The sequence below is a fragment of the Carassius auratus genome, chromosome 14, assembly GCF_003368295.1.
Source record: "Carassius auratus strain Wakin chromosome 14, ASM336829v1, whole genome shotgun sequence".
Classification (NCBI taxonomy): Eukaryota; Metazoa; Chordata; class Actinopteri; order Cypriniformes; family Cyprinidae; genus Carassius; species Carassius auratus.
The window spans coordinates 15,696,828-15,718,229 of NC_039256.1; the positions used below are offsets into that span (position 1 = coordinate 15,696,828).

At 35.2% G+C, this 21,402-nt stretch overlaps 1 protein-coding gene across 1 annotated transcript; it reads left to right on the forward strand.

Annotated features, from left to right (window-relative positions):
* Window positions 1-1,065: 1,065 nt before the first annotated feature.
* On the forward strand, window positions 1,066-18,848 carry LOC113113793 (sodium-dependent phosphate transport protein 2A-like). The gene is made up of 13 exons (XM_026280277.1): window positions 1,066-1,146; window positions 3,575-3,637; window positions 5,089-5,223; window positions 5,408-5,551; window positions 8,311-8,454; window positions 10,818-10,929; window positions 12,084-12,279; window positions 12,393-12,488; window positions 14,068-14,188; window positions 14,712-14,879; window positions 15,137-15,253; window positions 16,584-16,708; window positions 18,034-18,848. The coding sequence occupies exons 2-13, from the start codon at window positions 3,583-3,585 to the stop codon at window positions 18,610-18,612; spliced, it is 1,992 nt and encodes a 663-aa protein (XP_026136062.1). The 5' UTR covers window positions 1,066-1,146; window positions 3,575-3,582; the 3' UTR covers window positions 18,613-18,848.
* Window positions 18,849-21,402: the final 2,554 nt, after the last annotated feature.

A 21,402-nucleotide genomic window follows, 5' to 3' on the forward strand; every position in this document is an offset into this window, starting at 1 on the left:
TGTGTCGACAAGATCAAGGAAGTCAGATAAACTAGAAAATGCTATTGTTTACCAAGTGACCTTTTCAGGAAGATGAAATTTGATTTTACAGTGAGCTCACCAGAGTTATCATACACTGACAAAAGTTTGGTGTAGGAACAGCCTTCACTCAGAAATGGCTTGTTTGTAAATTTCACATTTAATTACAAAGAAACAGCAGATCACATTGAATAAACATTTTGAAGTAGAAAGATTGAAATATGTTTACAAAAATAAAATTAAAAAAAATGATAAAATGTACTCCAATAGTTTCATTTACAACTTCAAAAAACAAACAAAACATTTACAGAGTTAAACAAAAACCATAAAAAAAAATACTTTCACTGAAATAAAATAAAGTATATGTATTTTAAAACTCATTTCAGCTAAATTTCAAGGCAACATTCATATTTAAATGTAGTTTAATAATGTACTAAAATAACTCAAACTAAATAAACAAATAAATAAATAAACCTTAATAGACATTAAAAAAAATAGAAAAAGGCGACGAACACACAACAAAATTACGAAAGCTTTATAACTGTAATGAATACAGAAAAGAGAAAAAAATTCAGAATATTAATGAAAACTTTATTAGTCTCAGTGACACTAAAAGAACACTTTAGTGTCTACATTGGAACCAACCATGGCGATAAAGAGTTATTTCACACGTATTAAAACATACAAATTAAAAAATAAAGACCGATATCTAATACTTAAAATGACTTGCAGTGTAAAATGACTTTAAAGGAAGGGAAAAAAAGAGAGAAAATATACATTGAGGCATCTCACCACAAGATGTCATGATTTTACAGTAAAGATACACCAAAGTCTGATGAAAGGGGTAGATTTAAAAAAGAAAATGACAGTTTTCTTCTAGAATCTTTAGAATCTTTATCTTTTGAATGTTTAAATGGTTTATTGACACAGCGGTTTATGCATCACCGATCCTGCATTTGGGTCTTCGCTTGTTTAACTGAACTCTGATGGCCCATGAGTTAATTAGTCAGAGAAGGTCATTACTGACACCTCATGACAGGGTTTCCCATATAAACCTCCTTTACAATGCAGACTGTCAATTTAATAGCCTCATCATCCTCTGAAGAATCACACCCGGACCACAAAACGGTATGATTTTTGTAAATATTAGTCAGACACTTTAAGTCTTATTCACTGTTTTTGTACACTGTTTCAGTCTTTCTATTTCATTAATAAAATATGTAATTGTTTAGGTAAGCACTTACCTCAAATTGAAGCCACAAAATATAAATAAAGATAAAAAAATATATATAGATATAGAAATAAAAATATAAAACAAAATAAAGCTAGAGTGTCCAGATATTTACTGCAATCTACTATGGAGATATAGAAACATTTCACAAAATATAAGTTATAACTAAAACCGATTGAAGTATGTTTCACAAGAAAATACTATTTCAGCCTTTCTACTGTGCTTAAAATTATTACATTTAATTAAATATTTTATGTACTGTTTCTTTGTAGTCATGCCATTTATCATACATTTTTGAGTGAAATGTTTTTTTACTTGTTTTTTTCTTCTTTAAGTGTTTATAGTGACCCCAAAACATACTTGAACACTTTGAAATGTCTATATGTCATTGCATTAGATAACAAACAAGTGTCATTCATTTTAAAGAAAGCCCTCTCAGTACTCTTGTTGTTCTGTGCACGTATTTCTAATTGAGTTCATGCAGTGTCGTGGCAGGCCTGCATTCAATAAAACCCAGTTTGGCTCTCAGGGTCAGAATGGAGACCCTGGTCCAGTGCTCAGAGTGGCATTGCACAAGCCGTCTTGTGATTTTGTCGCATGCTGTGCTCTTGTGCTGATAAGGGTGAGATTTTAATGTCAGTGTGGCTCCATTTATACAAAAGCAGGTCAGTGTGAGAGCACGGGCTCCAAATGCAGAGCTCTTTCAGTGGTGCAGCTGAGAATGAAATGGGGTCTTTGAGTTTATCATGTGTTTATCGCAAAGCATATGTTTCACCCCACATTGCTGTTTTGGGCTTGTTAGGATGCTCAAAAGTACAGAGCAATTTGTTCTGAAATTGACACAAAATGTTACTCCTTTCAGGGAAAAAAATGTGCAATAAGAGCTTAAAAACAGACAGTTTAACACTAAATGATGTATTTGCTTACTTCAATTATAAACCATCGCATCTACCAAGAAACCACCATTTTGACTTTGCAGATTAATTATAGTAAATTAAAAGCATCTATGTACAAATATATAAACATTTCAGATTAATTTACTTGAGGTAAGTATTTTGTTAAAAAATAAATAAAAATTAAAACTAAACAAAATAGAAAAAAAAGTTAATAGGGTACTTAACCATATAACAAGAAAAATATCTGCCAATATATTGTAAAATAAATAAATAAATAAATAAATAATGAAATCAATAAAAGTGAAAACGATTATTTTTGTTTCAAGCATCACGTCATGATAAATTCAAAATGTATCTTGATTCAGAAATGTTCCGAAATCTTGAAAGATTGTAACCAAATAGTGTCTGGTCCCCTTTGCCTCCCTAAATAAATAATAAAATAAATAGTAAACGTATGTCTATCGACTGTTTGGTCAGCAATATTATTCTTCCTTCTTTCTTTCTTTATTATTATTATTATTATTATTTTTTTTTTTTTGGAAATTCATACAGCTTTGGAGCTACTTGAGGGTGAGTAAATGAGGACAAAATTATGGGTGATCCCTTCGAAGACGCTTTCCCCCATAGCTGCATTTGTTGCGATGCGCCATTTTCGCGAAATTTACCCGCTCAACAAACAATCTCTCAGAGCAGCGCAGTTAAGAAACCGAATCTATTTAATAAAACTTCCACACAGTTGCTTTAACTAAAACCGAGATTAAATGTGTGTTCCTCCACAGAGAGAGCCACGAAGAAAGCCGCACCTGTGACGATGTCGCGTCCGCTGTGAACAAGAACATAATCTGTCATTCACTTTAATTGCTCTGACATTCAAGAGCTCCTGCGTTCAGAAACGCATTAGTATGTGGTCCTGTGAGAGCCCTTTCCAGACTTACTGCGTGTTCGACAGTAACCTTGACATAAAAAGCACATTTAGTCTACCTGTTATTAAAACCGAGCACCTGTGAAACAAAGCTGATGGCTCTGGAGGCATTCAGATGGGAAACGCGACCGTGAGGGACCACAAATGTGTATCTTGACAAGCACTTACTACTTATTTGGAAGATCGTCAGGAAAAAGGCAATAAGAAATGAATTAAGTAGACAATAATGGATCTGAAATGACAGCAGGTTATTCATTTAGATGTTGTATGAACAAACCCTAGAGCAGTTCACCCAAAACGAACTTTTTTATAATGTGTTCATTCTAGAGTTGTTCAAAATCTGCTGTAGAAGACTATTATCATTTGCATAGGAATTTAAATATGGAAATCATCTGTGTTGTAACTGTAACTTTTAAATGACCGAAAAAAAAAAACTGAATATCTTAGTCAAAGATCACTGTTCAACAAATGGAAATGTTCATGAAATATCTTTTGATCTCTACACAGACTGCAACATGTCATCACGACCAATCAGAATCACCTCTGCAGAGCAAACTATCACCTTCAGTGGTAAGATGGTCAGAAACAATCAGACATTTTATTTTTCGAGTTAAAGGGTCATATGATGCTTTTTTAAAGATCATTATTTTGTGTATTTAATGTAACAGGTATGTTGACGCTTTAATGTTCAAAAAGCGTTTTCAAATACTATACATCATTGTAGGTCCTTTATGCGCAGTCTGCTCTGATTGGCCAACTGACCCAGTGCATTGTGATTGGCCGAACTCTGCAAGCACTTGTTGGAAATGTAACGCCCCTTTCCACAATTGCAAGCTTCATCTTTCAAAATAAATTTAATGACAGTTAATAATGTCCTTAGTTTTGATATCAGTTCAAGCCCGAAAGATGAACAGAGTTGCACAGTACACAAGCCACAGACAGTCGACTCCTGACTCCACTGTGTGCCCCCCCCCCCCCCGTCTCTCTCTCTCTCTCTCTCTCTCTCTCTCTCTCTCTATCTCACACACACACACACACACACACAGACGTGCATGCTCCCATACCCGCACACACACACAATGTGAAAAACTCTGCATTTCAACATTCAATAGCAAATATTTAAACTAATAACGAAACATACTTTCGCTCATTTAGAAGCGCCAGATTGTCGCAGCAAAGTCAGAAGGACTTCCTCTCATAGGTTCACAAAACAGTCATCCATAAAATGCTTTGCTGTTCTGTTGTAAGTAATCCTAAATATTTCTAAATGCACCTACTTTCTGAAGGCCAGATAGAGTGCTTTTGCCTAGATACACCCAGCATCTCCCTGACATGACTGCCTCAACACTAACTGGTTACTGAAACCAGCCTTCTTTCTCTGCATGAACATTTGGCCAGCATTACGCAGATATTTCCACATAGACATGTGGGGTGTGTTTGAATGAGTCATTTTAGGGGGGTGGGGCAAAGTCCTAACTTTGATTAAGATTATCTCTTTGGATTTGAGACTTTAGTCAAGAGCTTGTAACACTCCAAAGAAAAAAAAAAAAAGGAAAAATTGAAATCACATTATATGACCCCTTTAAACTGTCATGTTTTCTACGATAATAATGTTTATTAAGCATCAGATCTGCATTTCAGAATGATTTCTGAAAGATCATGTGACACTGAAGGCTAAAGTAATGATGCTGGAATTTCAGCTTTGCATCACAGTAACAAATGACATCTAATATCATAAAAGTAGAAAAGCATTATTTAAAATTTTGGTTATTAATAGAATATGTGTATACAATTTAAAATACTATGAGGATGTGTTATAAACTTCACTTCATCTACTCAGAGAGTATGCAAAAATTATATATTGCATGATAACATACTGTATATGGCAATATCAATCGAAATATAGACAATTTATTTTAAAGACAGCAAAAGCAGGTGTTTTATGACGAAAGAATAGATGTGTTTGTGTTCAGATTGTATAGAATAAAGCATGATTTCTTAATTTCTCCTTTCTGACCCAGTTGGGGGTCATGACCCCAGAAAATCCAGCACAGTTCTGGACCTGGTGAGCGGCTGCCATGACCAGACCTCCTATACCGATGCTGACCGTCCTTCATCCAAACCCTGGGATGCAGGACAACTTCCCAAAGTCCATTGTGTGTCTAAGTCAGATTTTTTTAAATGACATGGCTTTTGCATTCCTGAATGCTTATTTTTAACTTTACAAAGTGACAATGTTAATAAATCAGCTCACATGCACATTGACAAAATTGAGACAGGCACATTGTGTAGCTGAAAATGTATTAGACTGTATCTAAAGAGCTTTGCTCTTCTCTGTAGTGCCCACAAAGACCAGCGAGGACAGACGTGGAGAAATGTCTTCACGGTTCATTAGCTTACTGAGGATTCCTCTCCTCTTGCTCTTGCTCTATGGGTTTGTGTGCTCACTGGACATCCTAAGCTCTGCTTTCCAACTGGCTGGAGGTAATTATTCATCCTTAACTGACCTTTACTCCACTTTTTGCATCTTTTAACCCAGGGCCATTTCTAGCCAATTTGATGCCCTAGGCGAAATCCCCATTGGCACTCCCCAGATTTTTATACATATACAGTTGGGATCGAAAGTTTGGGCACCCCTTGCAAAATCTGTGAAAATATGAGTAATTTTCAAAAAATAAGAGAGATCATACTAAATGCATGTAATTTTTTATTTAGTACTGTCCTGAGTAAGATATTGTACATAAAATATTTTAAAATTTATTCCACAAGAAAAAAAAAATGCTGAAATTATTAAAATAACCCCACTCAAAAGTTTGGGAACCCTTGGTTCTTAGTACTGTGTTCTGTTACCTGATGATCCTCGACTGTCTTTCTGTTTTGTGATGGTTGTGCATGAGTCCATTGTTTGTTCTGAACAGTTAAACTGAGCAGCGTTCTTCAGAAAAATCTTTAAGGTCCTGCAGATTCTTCAGTTTTCCAGCATCTTTACATATCTGAACCCTTTCCAGCAGTGACTTTATGATTTTGAGATGCATCTTTTCAGACTGAGGACATTTGAGGGACTCAAACACAACTATTAAAAAAGATTCAAACATTCACTGATGCTCCAGAAGGAAACAAGATGCATTAAGAGCTGGGGGGTGAAAACTTTTGGAATTTGAAGATCAAGGTATATTGTACTTAATTTGTGTACCGGGAAACATACAAGTATCTTCTGTTGCTTACGAAGGGCAGAACTAAATGGAAAAAATATATTATATTATATTTAAATATATTATATTTCAACAAAATAAGACAAATTTGGCCATCTTCATTGTGTTCAAAAGTTTTCACCCCCCAGCTCTTAATGCATCTTGTTTCCTTCTGGAGCATCAGTGAATGTTTGTATTTTTTTAAATAGTTATGATTGAGTCCCTCAAATGTCCTCAGTGTGATAAGGTGTATCTCAAAATCATACAGTCACTGCTGGAAAGGGTTCAAATATGCAAAGATGCAAATATGTCACATTCAAATTTGTTGTCATAGCAACAACACTAATTTGTGGAGATTCAGCTGCATGGTAAGTTTCACAAATCTGAATGCATTATTTGTAAATTAACTGTTAAGATAAACATTTTGCACAATTTATTGGCTGTAATATCATTGTGTTGCCACTAGTTGCCTGTATAGCCCTGTGTACTTTAAATCATGTGAAGCTCTGCCCTCTATGTGAATGACAGTGCTCCCTTTAACTGCTGTTAGAAGTGATTAACTGATTCAGCCTTCCGACACCTCCTTAAGGATGCATTAAACTTGACAAAGCGGTTTAATAAAGGATGTACAGATCTTGTGAATTAGCAAATTTTACTGTATCAATATTTTTTAATTGGCTGTCAAACTTTATATGAGAATATTACATGACACACTGATCCTTTAACAATGCATTGGCACAAAAACACACACCTTTTGGAGAAATCTCGCAACATGATTTATTAACTGCCACAAATACTGCTTAAACAAAATACTGATTTGAATACTGTACCAATATTTTAAATTGGCCTATGAACTTTGCATGCAGCATAAAGGAAGCAATTGACAGTGCTCTGATCCAATGGCATCAGTCTCAGACGTCGTCAGTTTGACAGTACTCTAGCCCAATGATGTTGGGGGATCCTGTGGGGGCGGCAGTCATATTTCAGTGTGACAATGCCACTCTTTATCACAACCCTGCAAAAATGTAGCACTCATTGGCGCCCCTTCAGCTGGTGGAGCCCTAGGCGACCGCCTTGCTCATCTATGCCTAGAAACGACACTATTTTAACCACACATTTTCTTCTAGCACATCAGCATTTTACTTGGATAAAAAAATGGCCTTTCATTTCATATAATTGAATATATAATATACAGTATGTATATTTACTTACTTTAAATTCCTATTTTCATCTACGATTTGTCTTGAGGTAAAGTTATAAAATGTTTATTTCATTTTTTATTTTATTTTTGTTTCATTTCTTATCCTATAATGTATATTAACTTGATATTTTCCTTTAACCTTTCAGCCTTTTTACATTCTTTTTCTTTTCAACTGTGGTCAACTGTGATGTGTTTTCATGCAATTCACAATTTTATTTTAGTTATTAAAACTCCTGTGTGATCTTTTAAATATTATGAATTACCTGCTTCTCTGTGAAGAGGGTTGTTTGTCATATTTTACCTTATTAGATATATTAGACCTTAACACTTGTGCATGTGAAGAAAAGCTGTGTTCTCAAGGTTGTGATCATTGGTTAGGCATTAAGATTTAGTTAATCAATTCTAAATGTGTGTTTATGACAAGGAAGAAATGGATTTGCATGATTAACTTCAGCATGCGGCTCTGTGGTGCATGTCATCTGTACAAAATAAACCATAATGTGCTGTTAAAGGCTCAGTTCATCTAAAAACACAATGCTTTTTTTCATCGTTCTATTGTCATTCCTTGTCAAACCTATTTGCATACCTTTTTTTCTTTCTGTGGAACACAAAAGATTTAGTTTTGAAGAACATTCATGTTTTTCTTACCTACAAATTGAAAGTGAACAGGGACAGATGGAAAAATATGTAAGGTTTCGTGTTCCAATGAATCTGTTCATGCTGGTTTAAATTACAGAACATGAGGATGAGTAAATGATGACAGGACGTTAATTTTTGGGCGGACTGGTCCCTTTAAGATTATGACGTCAAACCTTAAATCAAATGTTTCAAATGCTTTGCTCTTTTGTCAGGTAAAGTGGCTGGAGACATTTTCCAGGACAATGTCATCCTGTCCAACCCTGTAGCAGGACTCATGGTGGGGATTCTGGTCACGGTTCTGGTCCAGAGCTCCAGTACTTCCACATCCATTATAGTCAGCTTGGTCTCATCTGGATGTAAGAAACACTCATTTTTAGTACGGTCAGATTTCTAAACTAAACCAATAACCTCAGATTAATATCTTTTCATTATGGCTGTCAACTGATTACATTTAATTAATTGAAGTGCACTACACTATATTTTTTTTGGGGGGGTTGGAACCTTTTTTTTTTTTTTTAAAGAAATTATAACTGTTATTCATCGGGAATGCATTAAATTTATAAAAAAGTGACAGTAAATACATTAATAATGCTAAAAAGGTTTCTATTTTAAAAATGCTGATCTTTTGGACTTTCTATTCATCAAAGAATCATGAAAAATACAGCTTCTACTTATATATATATATATATATAAAGATAATTTAAAGTTATTGTTTTATGTACTTGTGCAGACAGATGTATAATAAAGACGTATGTGTAAAGGTCATTAAACTATCTTGGCACCTTGACTTTGAAACCAGCTTTATTTTAAAAGCCTGATCTGATCCAAAACGTCATGACATCCAAAGTTAATTTTAAGTTACTGTTAATAAAACAGCTGTGACGTGGCTTTATTCACCGCCATCATCTGTAAAACTGTTTTGACTTCAGATAATTTTTTGCGAAACTTGGCCCTGGATGATGCAACCGTTTCCTTTTTATTTCACATTATTTCCGGAAAACCTAATCTCTAGATGTTGTTCCTGCTTTAATCAAGTGGCATCTCTCACGGATGAGCTAATTAGCTTGTGCATATGCAGCGGTGGCCTCAAAGTCTGAGAAGCTTGTGAAGTGTGACTGTCAGAGCTCAATCCAAATAACCATCAGAGTTCAGATGCAATCACAACAGATGCAGCAATTTAACGAGGGAGTTTTGTTTGGGTTAATGAGCTTATGTTTGACACACAAGGATTTTAATATATAGATGCTACTGTGGGTCAAAAAGTCTGAGACCACAAGCAAAAAAAAAAGAAAAGCACATGACATTGCTGTGTGAATTTTCAGTGCAACATTTACTCAAATTGTTGTGCTGACAATATAATTCATGATACAATAAATGCACTAGGAATAGTTCATCCAAAAATTAAAATATAATCACTCTCACGCCAACCATGATGTGTCTTAATAGGAACAGATTTGGAGAAATTTAGCATTACATCACCTGCTCAACAATGGATCTGAATGGGTGCCATCAGAATGAGAGTCCAAACAGCTGATAAAAACATCGCAAAGTAATCCACACAACTCCAGTCCAGTGTCTTGTGAAGCTAAAATCTGCACGTTTGTAAGAAACAAATCCATCAATTTGACATTTTTATCTTCATTGTCAAATCATTGCTTTCTATTAAAAAGTCATCTTGTTTGACTCAGGAGATAAATATTCACAGATCAAGCACTGTTTACAATCAAAAACCGGATTTTGATGTGAGAAGACAACAGGAGATGGAGTTTTTCACTGCAGGAAGCATTATCATAGATTATGAAATCATATTTTTAGTAGAAGCAATGGTTTAAAGACAAAACACGTTAATAATGGATTTGTTTCTAGCAAACACACAGATTTTCACTTCATAAGATGTTAATTGATGGACTGGAGTCGTATCGATTGCTTGTGGGTTATTGTGATTTTATTTTATTTTTTTATCAGCTATTTGAACTCCCATTCTGACGGCACCCATTCACTGCAGAGTATCCTTTGGTGAGAAGGTGATGTAATGCTAAAATTCTCCTTATCTGTTCCAATGAAGAAACAAATTCATCTACGGGTTGGATGGCCTGAGAGTGAGTACGTTCTCAGTACATTTTCATAAAAAAAAGTAAAGTAGATGTAGTGGCCTTGACCTTTGAACCCCGCCGTATGAGTGTGAATGTAGTAAATAGGGCAAAGGTATGTGTAGTTTAATTTGTTAGAGCAGGTGTGTTTCTGAGCCCACAGCAATCAAATCTTGATCTTTTGAAATGGTTTGAAGAGATCAACCTTGAGTGACAAAGCTCTTTGAATGTGACTTGGCTGTTCTCTGAGTAAATGAACTGAAGCTAATGGATGTCAGCAGTGGGTGTGTGTCCATTCACACAATACTCTGTGGGCCTTCAGCTGAAATACAAGCCGTGTTTCACTCCAGCTGCAAACCTCAGCAGTGTAAGGGGCAGTAATTACTGCAATTACTGATGCTAAACTACCCATTCATAATATCTAAATGGAAATTTGACTTGACTCTAATGCTTGCCTGATTTAAGAGTCAGTGGACACAAATGAAAAAGAAATGATGAGGTACAGTATCTGCCGTTGGTGAACAGAAGTGGTATTTACTGAAGCATGCATCACTACTGCTATTGCTTATGCTTTATGATCTTCATTATGTGATTTGTGTGTGTGTGTGTGTGTGTGTGTGTGTGTGTAGTGCTTGAAGTGAAATCTGCTGTCCCCATCATCATGGGCTCCAACATCGGCACGTCTGTCACCAACACCATCGTCGCCCTGATGCAAGCAGGAGAGAGGAATGAGTTTAAACGGTACCTACTGATTTTCACCATCGCCTTTATCATCACTATTTAATCAAACATGCAACCTTGCTGTTCACTTAAAGTATCCATGAGTTCATTTCAAAATGCACTCTTAATTTTGGCAGAATTGATTTCTGTAAGTGACCATGAAATCGAAATTATGCCCATTTAGATTGTGAATGCATGTTCTAGGTCTTACTGTGAATAATTTATCAGTGCACGTTATTCCAGCCTGATCTCATGGCAGTTTGTACATTTTTAAGAGGTGGCTAATTTGTACGACCTAATTCATACAAATTCATATGATCTTTGCTACATCGTACGTATTTTATATACGTAAGAATTTGTACGAATTACCTACTCTTGACCCTAAACTTACCTGTCACTGGGGTCTAGACAAATCAGACAAAATTGTATGAGTGAGGTCCTACCAATTCATACGAATTAGCAACCTCGTAAAATACGAATTGGATACGAAAAAAAATAAAAATAAATAAATAATTGTTATACATAAAACAAGAAAAATTCCCTGGATTTTCCCTGGTTTTTCTAAAAACAAGTCTTTATATATTGTGTACTTTTGCTTCTGATTTAATGCATTTTGATTTATTTTCTGTTTATTTATTTTTATTTAATAATTTTTTATTTATTTTTTAATTTTCTATTTATTAATTATTATTATTATTATTATTATTAAAATTAAAAAAATATTTTTATCCACTGACCTTCTGAATTCTTGTTCCCTCATGGTGTCTTATTTTTTTTTATATCATTCTTTATTTTTACTTTCTTATTTATTTATTTATCTATTTATTTTCGGTTTATTTACTTTTTTATTATTTCTATTTGTTTTTATTTATTTAACTAGTCTAATTTTAATTATTTTATTTAAAATGTTATTTGTTATTCATTGATTGATGTGTGATGTGTATTATTGTGTTTATATTTTTCTTTCTTTTTTATGTATTTATTTTTATATAATTTTATTCATTTAATTTTCATAATTTAATAATATTTTATAATAATTTAATATAAAATTTATTTTATAGTAAAATTTTATAATTTTATAAATTTATATTATTTTGTTATAATTATTTTCCATTTATCATGTGTATTTGTAATGTTTTGACCTCTTGTTGATCACCTGTGCTCTCGTTCTCAAGGGCGTTTGCTGGGGCGACGATCCATGACTGTTTTAACTGGCTGTCGGTGCTGGTTTTGCTGCCGGTGGAGGTGGCGTCTGGTCTGGTGAGTTACCTGGCCAAAGTCACTGTCGGCAGCTTTCAGCTGCACAGCGGACAAGAAGCACCCGAACTACTGAAGACGATCACTGAGCCCTTCACCAGACTCATCATACAGGTGTGTGTGTGTGTGTGTGTGTGTGTGTGCGCATGCAATGTGTTTTTAGACTTACTCATGTTTCTTTGAGTGATGAGATCCAGAATATTGACAGTGGCGTCTCACTCGTCTAGCTGGATAAATCAGTGATAACGGGCATCGCTCTGGGCGACGAGTCCATGAGGAATCACAGCCTCGTGAAAGTCTGGTGCAAGTCCAGCAGCTTTGTGGTAACTTTCTCCTGACACAAACATTTTTCATCCTCCAAATCTGCATATCTCATGAATTTACCCGAACTTTTACCTATTAATTCCCTTATTAACCTGAATTTTTTTTTTTTTTTTTTAGGTGATGCAATTTAGTTTTATTTTAACTTGCATATATTAATTAATGAATGGATAAATGATTGAACAAACAAACAAACAAACAAATATTATAATATAAACAGAAGTGCAAAATCAAAGTGAAAAAAATAAATGTTTAAATAATAAATATCATGATACTAATATAAGTTATACATAAAGTACACATTGAAAAAGATGTGAAATGTTTTAATAATAAATATAAAACAATACATAACATAAATTATAGACAAATAAAACAAAATAAATACTGTAATATTATGAATTATTAATAAAATACTAAATTAAATGTTTTAATTAATAAATTCTATAATAATATTATATAAATACAGTACAGACCAAATTCACCTCATTCAAAGAGTTTTCTTTATTTTCATGAATATGAAAATTGTAGATTCACACTGAATGCATCAAAACTATGAATTAACACATGTGGAATTATATATGGAATTATATACATAACAAAAAAGTGTGAAACAACTGAAAATATGTCATATTGTAGGTTCCTTTTGCTTTGATTACTGCTTTGCACACTCTTGGCTTTCTCTTGATGAGCTTCAAGAGGTAGTCACCTGAAATGGTCTTCCAACAGTCTTGAAGGAGTTCCCCGAGAGATGCTTAGCACTTGTTGGCCCTTTTGCCGTCTGTCTGCGGTCCAGCTCACCCCTAAACCATCTGGATTGGGTTCAGGTCCGGTGACTGTGGAGGCCAGGTCATCTGGCGCAGCACCCCATCACTCTCCTTCTTGCTCAAATAGCCCTTGATGCCTTCAGTGTGACTCTACAATTTTCATAGTCAGGAAAATAAAGAAAACTCTTTGAATGAGAAGATGTGTCCAAACTTTTGGTCTGAACTCTATATATTCAAATTCTAATCACTGTAATGCACCAAAATGGTTTATTTTATTTTATCCAATTATTAGAATACAGCAGTCATTTTGTGTTTAATAAAAATAACATGATGTTGAAATGCTTCACAATTCACAATTTTTCTCGATTAACAATGGGAATTTGGGTGGATAATTTGTTGAACTAACTGTAATGAAATGTCCGGATAAAGAAAAATAAGTTTTATTTATTTTAATAAAGTAATTCAGATTTTTCCCCCTCTGGTTTTGGGGTGAAATGAGACTAGGACAGGCTTTGTGAGTTTCACCCTCCTGCATTAACTTTCGTATTCAGTACAATGCTTCATGAGTAAAGTAAAGTTTTCCTGGTCAGGTTGTGTTTGGATTTGATCTTCAGGCTCTTACAGACTATTGAGAAAACACATCTGGTCTCCAGATGATCTGCTGTCAGTCATTCTGTCACTTGTCATCCGCTCCACACTATTCTGTCAAAGTCTCATCTCTGTTCACTCCACCTGACCATATTTCACAAGAAATACTTAATCTTTTCTGCTCTGCAGTATAGTTTTCATGGAAATATTCCTCTTTCTCCCTCTCCAGTCCTCAGTGAACGTGACAGCAGCTGCCGCCCAGAACTGCTCCACTGAACTGCATTGTGGGAAGGATAGTGATCTCACCTGGATCACACAGAACATCAGCTCACAGATCAACACAGAGAAATGTGAGTGTTGAAAATATGCCAGTAGTTTAATGTGAGGTGTAGGTTTAAGGGTAGGGTTAGAGTAAGAGGATAGAAAAATAAAAAATACAGTTTGTACAGTATAGAAACCGTTACGCCTGAGTCCCCATAAATCACAAACACAAGTGTGTATTTTATTTTTGTGTGTGTGTCTATACTGTATATGTATTTAGTAGCGATTTATTTTTTAAATTAAAATGTATTTTATTATTTTCTATGTGTTTATTCATTTTTGTATTTTATGTGATTTCAAATTTATTTTTCTTTCTTTCTTTCTTTTTCCCTGTCTATTTGTATTTATTAGTTTTGTTTATTTGTATTTCATGTACTTTCTATTTGTATTCATTTATTTATAGACAGAGTATTTGCTATTGAGTCATTTATCATGAACAACCTGACCTTCTGGTTACCGTTAACTTTGCTTTTGTTTGAATCTGTGTCCATTAATGCCTATACAGTATGTAGTCTTGATCTTTCCATCTTGTTCTCCGTCTGGTTTCCACAGGCCGGCATCTGTTTGTGGACTCGGGTTTGTCAGACCTGGCGGTGGGGCTCATTCTGTTAGCCAGCTCTCTGATGGTGCTGTGCACCTGCCTGCTGCTCATCGTCAAAGTGCTGAACTCTGTCCTCAAAGGTCAAGTTGCAAAGGTCATCGAAGGGGTCATCAACACGGGTGAGCAGCCATGGGCAGGAGGAGGGAGACCCGGAGAACGACAAGTCTTTCTGTAGTATTTACAATAGGGGTTACTGAAGATTTGAGATTATTTTTAATCCTTAAAAATGTCTGTTCAAAATCTTTTGACTGGTAGTGTACATATCAAATGGTAATTTCTGTGTACTGTCATTTTTGTTTTGTATAGGCACACAGCCTTATGCTCTTACTATACATCAACAGCTGTCTCTTTTGTGTCTATTTTTAACTCCCTGTAGATTTCCCGTACCCTCTCGGCTGGCTGTCGGGATATCTGGCCATGCTGATGGGAGCAGGAATGACCTTTATCATCCAGAGCAGCTCTGTTTTCACCTCGGCTATGACTCCACTCATAGGTAAATCTCTAATGAATGACTTCTTCAACAGATCATCGTATTAGAAGTGACCCTGCCAACAAAAGCTCATTGTTAACATCGCACGAATGAGACGACCAGCAGGCAGCAGCACAAGATTGCTCTGAAACACATTAATAATGCATCCAGCCGAGTCCAAACAGGCTATTCATGTGTTCATACTGTAGGCCAGGAATGTAAACAACGAGAGTGCAACAGTCAAGTAAACAAAAAACAGCAGAATAAATGCCATTTTTCAGGTAAAACTATAGACATCACTGAAATGAAGTTTGAGGCAGCTGTGAAAATCTGTATTGTGTTTTCATGGTTGGATGTGCAAACACATAAAAAGAAGATTTTTGCAATAAGTCCCAGGTTCAAAAGTTATTCTTTTTTACATGATGCATTACATTTTACATGGTTATAAAACCATGTGTCAATTCAGCGGTTTTTGTTTTTTTTTGGCTGTAAATTAATGAACAGTAATAATCAGCAGACTGACTGAACTTTAATTTTTGATGCACACCCTGGTGTTTTCTTCAAATGTAGAGCAAATGTGAGCATGAACTAGTCGCTAATAGTGCTTTTGGCTCAAATTAAATATTAACTGCACCCCTGTGAAATCAGGCAAAGTGATGGTACTTTCCCGTTCAAGTATTTCATCATTAATTTGCACCCATTACCTGGAAATTATTCATCAGCCGCCGCATGATTATGATAATTATTAACTTTTCAGCCAATGGGGATCCCTCTGTGTCTTTGAGATTACAGTTACTATGGAGATCATCTTTTATTAAACCCCCTGAAGAGTTGAAGTGTCACTGGACGTATTATTAATAGCAGAAAGAGGGTTAAAAGATCATCAGCGCTGACTAAGGCTGACCTCACAGCTCGTTCCTGGAGAACATTTACATGTCCCTATAGTTTGTTTTTTTGACATTTTCCTGCTGCATAGAAATGTTATAATTATGTGTGTGTATATATATTACAGTAGTTAAAATTGTTATACTTTTATTCAATGACAAAAGTGACAGTAAAGACATTCTATTTGTCGTTTCTACAAAATACAAAGGTGCACAACTGTTTTGAACCTTGAGTAGCAAATTAGCATATTAAGACTGAGATGAAAAATTCAGGTTGCATCACAGAAATAAATGACATTTTAAAATATATTCATATAGAAAACAGTTCTTTTAAATTGTAAAAATATATCACATTTGTTTTGTAAGTTGGTTTCAGATATCTGGATCTCAAACCAAAAGACTCATGCTTCATATCATTTCTTGGACAAAAGCCCTTTTGATTGCTGTATGTTCGTCTCTGACTCCTGCAGGGATTGGCGTGATCAGTCTCAATAGAGCGTATCCTTTGACCTTGGGCTCCAACATTGGCACTACCACCACGGCCATCCTCGCAGCTCTCGCCAGCCCCAGAGAGAAGCTTCCTGCTGCATGCCAGGTACCACAATAACACACAGCTATTGGCTACTGACAAATTTCAGTTATCTAAAATTGTCACACCTATTGCGCCTTATCAAAAATTCTGGGCAAATCTGCTTTCTTTTCCAACTAGATGATGATGAAATTTTATCTTCTGGACACATGCCACTTTTCTTCATTAATGCATTTGTTTACGCATATTTTAGTGTTGCTTGCTTAGTCATACTGAAGATTTGGGGTTTGTTTCGATCCCTAAACACAAGTATTGAACTCAGAGCTTAACATGTTCTGCTTCATTTGTTTATGAATCATGTCATGAATAACTAAAGCTTTTCAGTATGTTGAAGAGAGGTGTACTGTACTGGTAAAAATCTCATAGACTTACATTGGGTACATGCACTAATTATCCTAAATCAGAATGAATCCAATCCCACTTCAGATGTTTATATGAACCTCAAATGCAGTGTGATTCACATTTGTTTAAACGTGCATTACATGTATTACAGTCGTCAAGGAATTATTTTTGTCTTGATGCCCAAAAAGAAAGTTAACAGATGTCAGAAGAGATTTATTTATATATATATATATATATATATATATATATACACACACACACACACACACACACACACACACACACACACACACACACACACACACACATACAGATATTGAATAAATGTTCATTCACATCCACTGACTGACATATGGACATTTGTAAACCAGTTTGGTTAAAAAGCTATTTTCTTATTTGCTATTTTTGTCTTGTTTTCCATCTAAACATCCTTAAGTCAAGATACTTTAACTTGAAAAGCAAAATGACATAAGATATTAACTCGTGTTTTCTGAAAATAAGTTGATTAAAACAAGTTTTTGATTTAAAAAATATATATTTGCTAATGGGGCTAAAAATAACAACCAAAACAAGCAAAAAAAAAAAAAAAAAAATTTAATTTTTCATTTAGATTATTTTTTTTCCCCTCCATTGGCAGATTTGGTTGTTGTTTTAAGTTTAAACTCACTTAATCTTAATAGATTTGTCAGAAAACAAGACTTGATGTCTTGAATAATCTAGTTTCTTAAATGAATGTGTCTTGATCTAATAATGTTTAGATGTTTGTGAAAAATTTAAATTTGCAGTGTACAGAAGACAATAGTTTCATCATCCTGGTGAATTTAGTTCAAGCTTTGTTCTTATCCAGTCAGCGCAGTCAAATGGATAATACGAAATATTAATATTTAAACAAATTTCAAGTACTGAATATTTAAAAACATCTACAGCCCGCACTCACACAAGTGAAAAATCTTGTTTGCTTTATTCTTTTACTCTCATATTCCCTCTAGATTGCCTTGTGCCATTTTTACTTCAATATTTTTGGGATTTTACTGTGGTACCCGGTCCCGTTCACGCGTCTGCCCATCCGTATGGCGTCTGCGCTGGGTGAACGCACTGCCAAGTACCGCTGGTTTGCTGTGCTTTACCTTCTGGTGTGTTTTCTGCTGCTGCCTTGCCTCGTGTTCGGCATCTCTCTGGCCGGATGGCAGGCCATGGTCGGCATGGGTGCGCCGTTCGCTGCACTTACCATCTTCGTCCTCCTGGTCAACCTGATGCAGTCCCACAGCCCCACGCACCTCCCGAAGACCCTGCGCAGCTGGGACTTTCTCCCGCAGTGGATGCACTCTCTCAAACCGCTCGACAAGCTCATTACCAAAACAACGGCGCTGTGCTGCAGCCCGGCTCGACTTAATGACCCAGATGTGGTTGTAGTGACTCCAGACACAACAAACATCAAGCCAGAGTCAAAGAAACAAAGCCAACAGTGGTATGACAACCCTGCCCTGTCCTTACCTGAGGAGATTTCCTCAGAGCCAAGAGTGTTTAGACTTAAAGGGCTAGAAAGATGCAACAGCACGCCATTGTAGATGTGTAGTCTTTCCAAAATAAACCATCATGGTCTAAATGGCCAGTCGCAGATTTATTCTCTAGTCCAAAACCTAGTGAGCTGCTTATGTAGACAGCATTTTAAGACGGCATATGCATGAATGCACCACCTAAGATATTGTTTTGCCCAAATTCTAAGATAGAATCTCATAATGCACTGCAACAAGCTCAAATCTATCCAAGATGGCAGCCAAATGTAATTAAAAATGGACCACTATATCTGTTTTTCTTCTATGCTTATTAGAGTTTATATGCAAATTTAAATGCTGCATTTATTTGATCAAAATATGGTGAAATATTATTACAATTTAAAATATCTGTGTTCTGTTTGAATACATTTCAAAGTATAATTTTTTCCTGTGATGCAAAGCTGAATTTTCAGACACATTACTCCAGTCTCCAGTGTCACATGATCCTTCAGAAGTCATTCTGCGGATTTGCTTCTTTATAGCAGGTTCACTAGGTTTTGGAACAGATGCTTAGTTTTACATCTGGTGCTCATTCAAATTCTAAATGCACTTTTTGAACAAATCAGTCTAATTGTATTCACAATAATATTTCCACAATAGGTTCAGAGAATTATATGAAGCTTCATCTCGAGGCCATTGTGTCTCTGAGGAATCTGGGTGAACATCTTTTGCTGTTTTGTCCTGCAGTCATGCACGAATGTTTATTATCTGCAGCGCTATGTAAATCTCGCTGAATAAGAGGTTTGAAAGTCTGCATTGACAGACGGGATCTGCATGGCACAAACATAATAACTCAGGGCCATCCCATCATGCCTTGTGCTATTAAATATGCAGATATTAAAATGCAAATAGTTTGCTTTTCATTTCCTTGCATAATGTCAATGAAAGAATGGACCACATGGAGTATAATTGGAAAATAGTTTTTTTTTTTTAAGTATTAAACCTTCTCCAGTGTTTTGCATGCAAGTTCATTTTAAAGCAAATATTTGCTCTATTTTCCCAATGTAAAAATTGCAAGAAAAGTGTTTTGATTTGGAGTAGTCTCCAACAAGAAACAAAAAAAATTAATTAAGGATTTGTTCATACAGTGAAAAACACATCATTATGGATAAATAATAAGAAACATACAAGCATACTTGTTATTTTGTGGTGTAATGTTCTTCTACCCCAGCAGGGTACTGTTTGACACATTTGTTGTATGATGCACTCTGTTTCTCATGCTATTTTTTTTTAAAAAAGGTATATGTACATTATGCAGTATTCAGGAAGTTCCCGTGTGTAAATTCCCAGGTAGCGCCTCATGCTAGGGTCGGTGTGACAGGCTGAGCGCTAATTATCTGTATACTGCGGAGATGACATTTCAGGTGTTTTTATAGGTACATTGACTCACAGAAGCGAACACAAACACACACATAGTCTGCCATTGAGATAAATGGGAATGCTAATGGATAGCGCTCTCCGGGTGTTATGGACTTCCTTTGCTGATACTGTAGTTAATAGTTGGGGGTGTGTAAAAAATCTCATTTAATAGCAGTGCCAGAAGGTATGGAACATGCAGACCACATAAGGAAGTTTGAGGGCTGAGGGCAAGTATTTTTAATTTAAATGACGGGCATTGCCATAATATACAATTTAAAACAAATTATATGGTCTTATACACTTTTCTGGTGCTGGATAACCATAACCTTCATTTCACTTTCAGACGTAAAAGAGAAGTCAGTTAAATAACTTACTAAATTAGAAAATATTATACTGCATGTCCAAACAGCTGATAAAAACATCACAATAATCCAAAAGTAATCCACACGACTCCAGCCCATCAATTAATGTATTGTGAAGTGAAAACTCTTTGTAAAAAAAAAACTTTAACTTTAAACTGTCACTTCCATCTAAAATATGTCTATAATCCATAATATTGTGTCCTCCAATGAAAAAGAGCATCTAAATATCCTCTCACCCACATATTTGTTTAGAACAGATTTTCCTTGTTCACAGAGCTTGATCTGTGCATATTTCTCTCCTGATTCAGACAAGATGACTTATAATTATTCAACGGTTTAAAGTTAAAACACCTTAATGATGATGGATTTGTTTCATATTGTAAAATCTTTTTTCCAACTGTTCGACCTCTCATCCTGACGGCACCCATTTACTGCAAAGGATCAATTGGTGAGCAAGTGATGTAATGCTGTAGAAACAAACCTATCTACATCTTGGATGGACTGGAACATTTTCAGCAAATTTTCATTTTTTGGGTGAATTATTCCTTTTAATATCCATGGATCAGTTCTTAGGACGCAAATCCAACTCAAACATTTTCGATGAAAAATTGCAGTTGAATCCACATCCAGGCTTAATCTGTGATCATAAATAGGGTCTGAACAAAGGCTCTTTTATGTTTTAGGTCAGGGAGTCAAAGATCGTATCGTAACCAAATGTTAGAGGGTTTTTCTTGGTAAAAACACATAGAAACATGACATGTTGAGGCAGCACTGTATCATGTGTTCATAGATGGAAGATTAAGTAGTGTGTGTGAAGGATGTAACATCATTTTAATTAACTGTCTGCTTGTCCAGGGCTTATAATGTGACTTCTAGGTACGCGAATGAAAGCTCAAGATAGGCTTCAGTCAAATGAAATGGAAGCAATCAAGGTGAGAATGTATTAAATGATAGAAGTCTTTTCTGAGAGGAGGAAATTGTGGGATTTTTTACATTTCTAAATAAATCTGTCACTGATCTTTGCTTATTAGATTATCATCTTTCCAAGTGAATAGCAAACAGCGATAAGTCCTTGAACAGG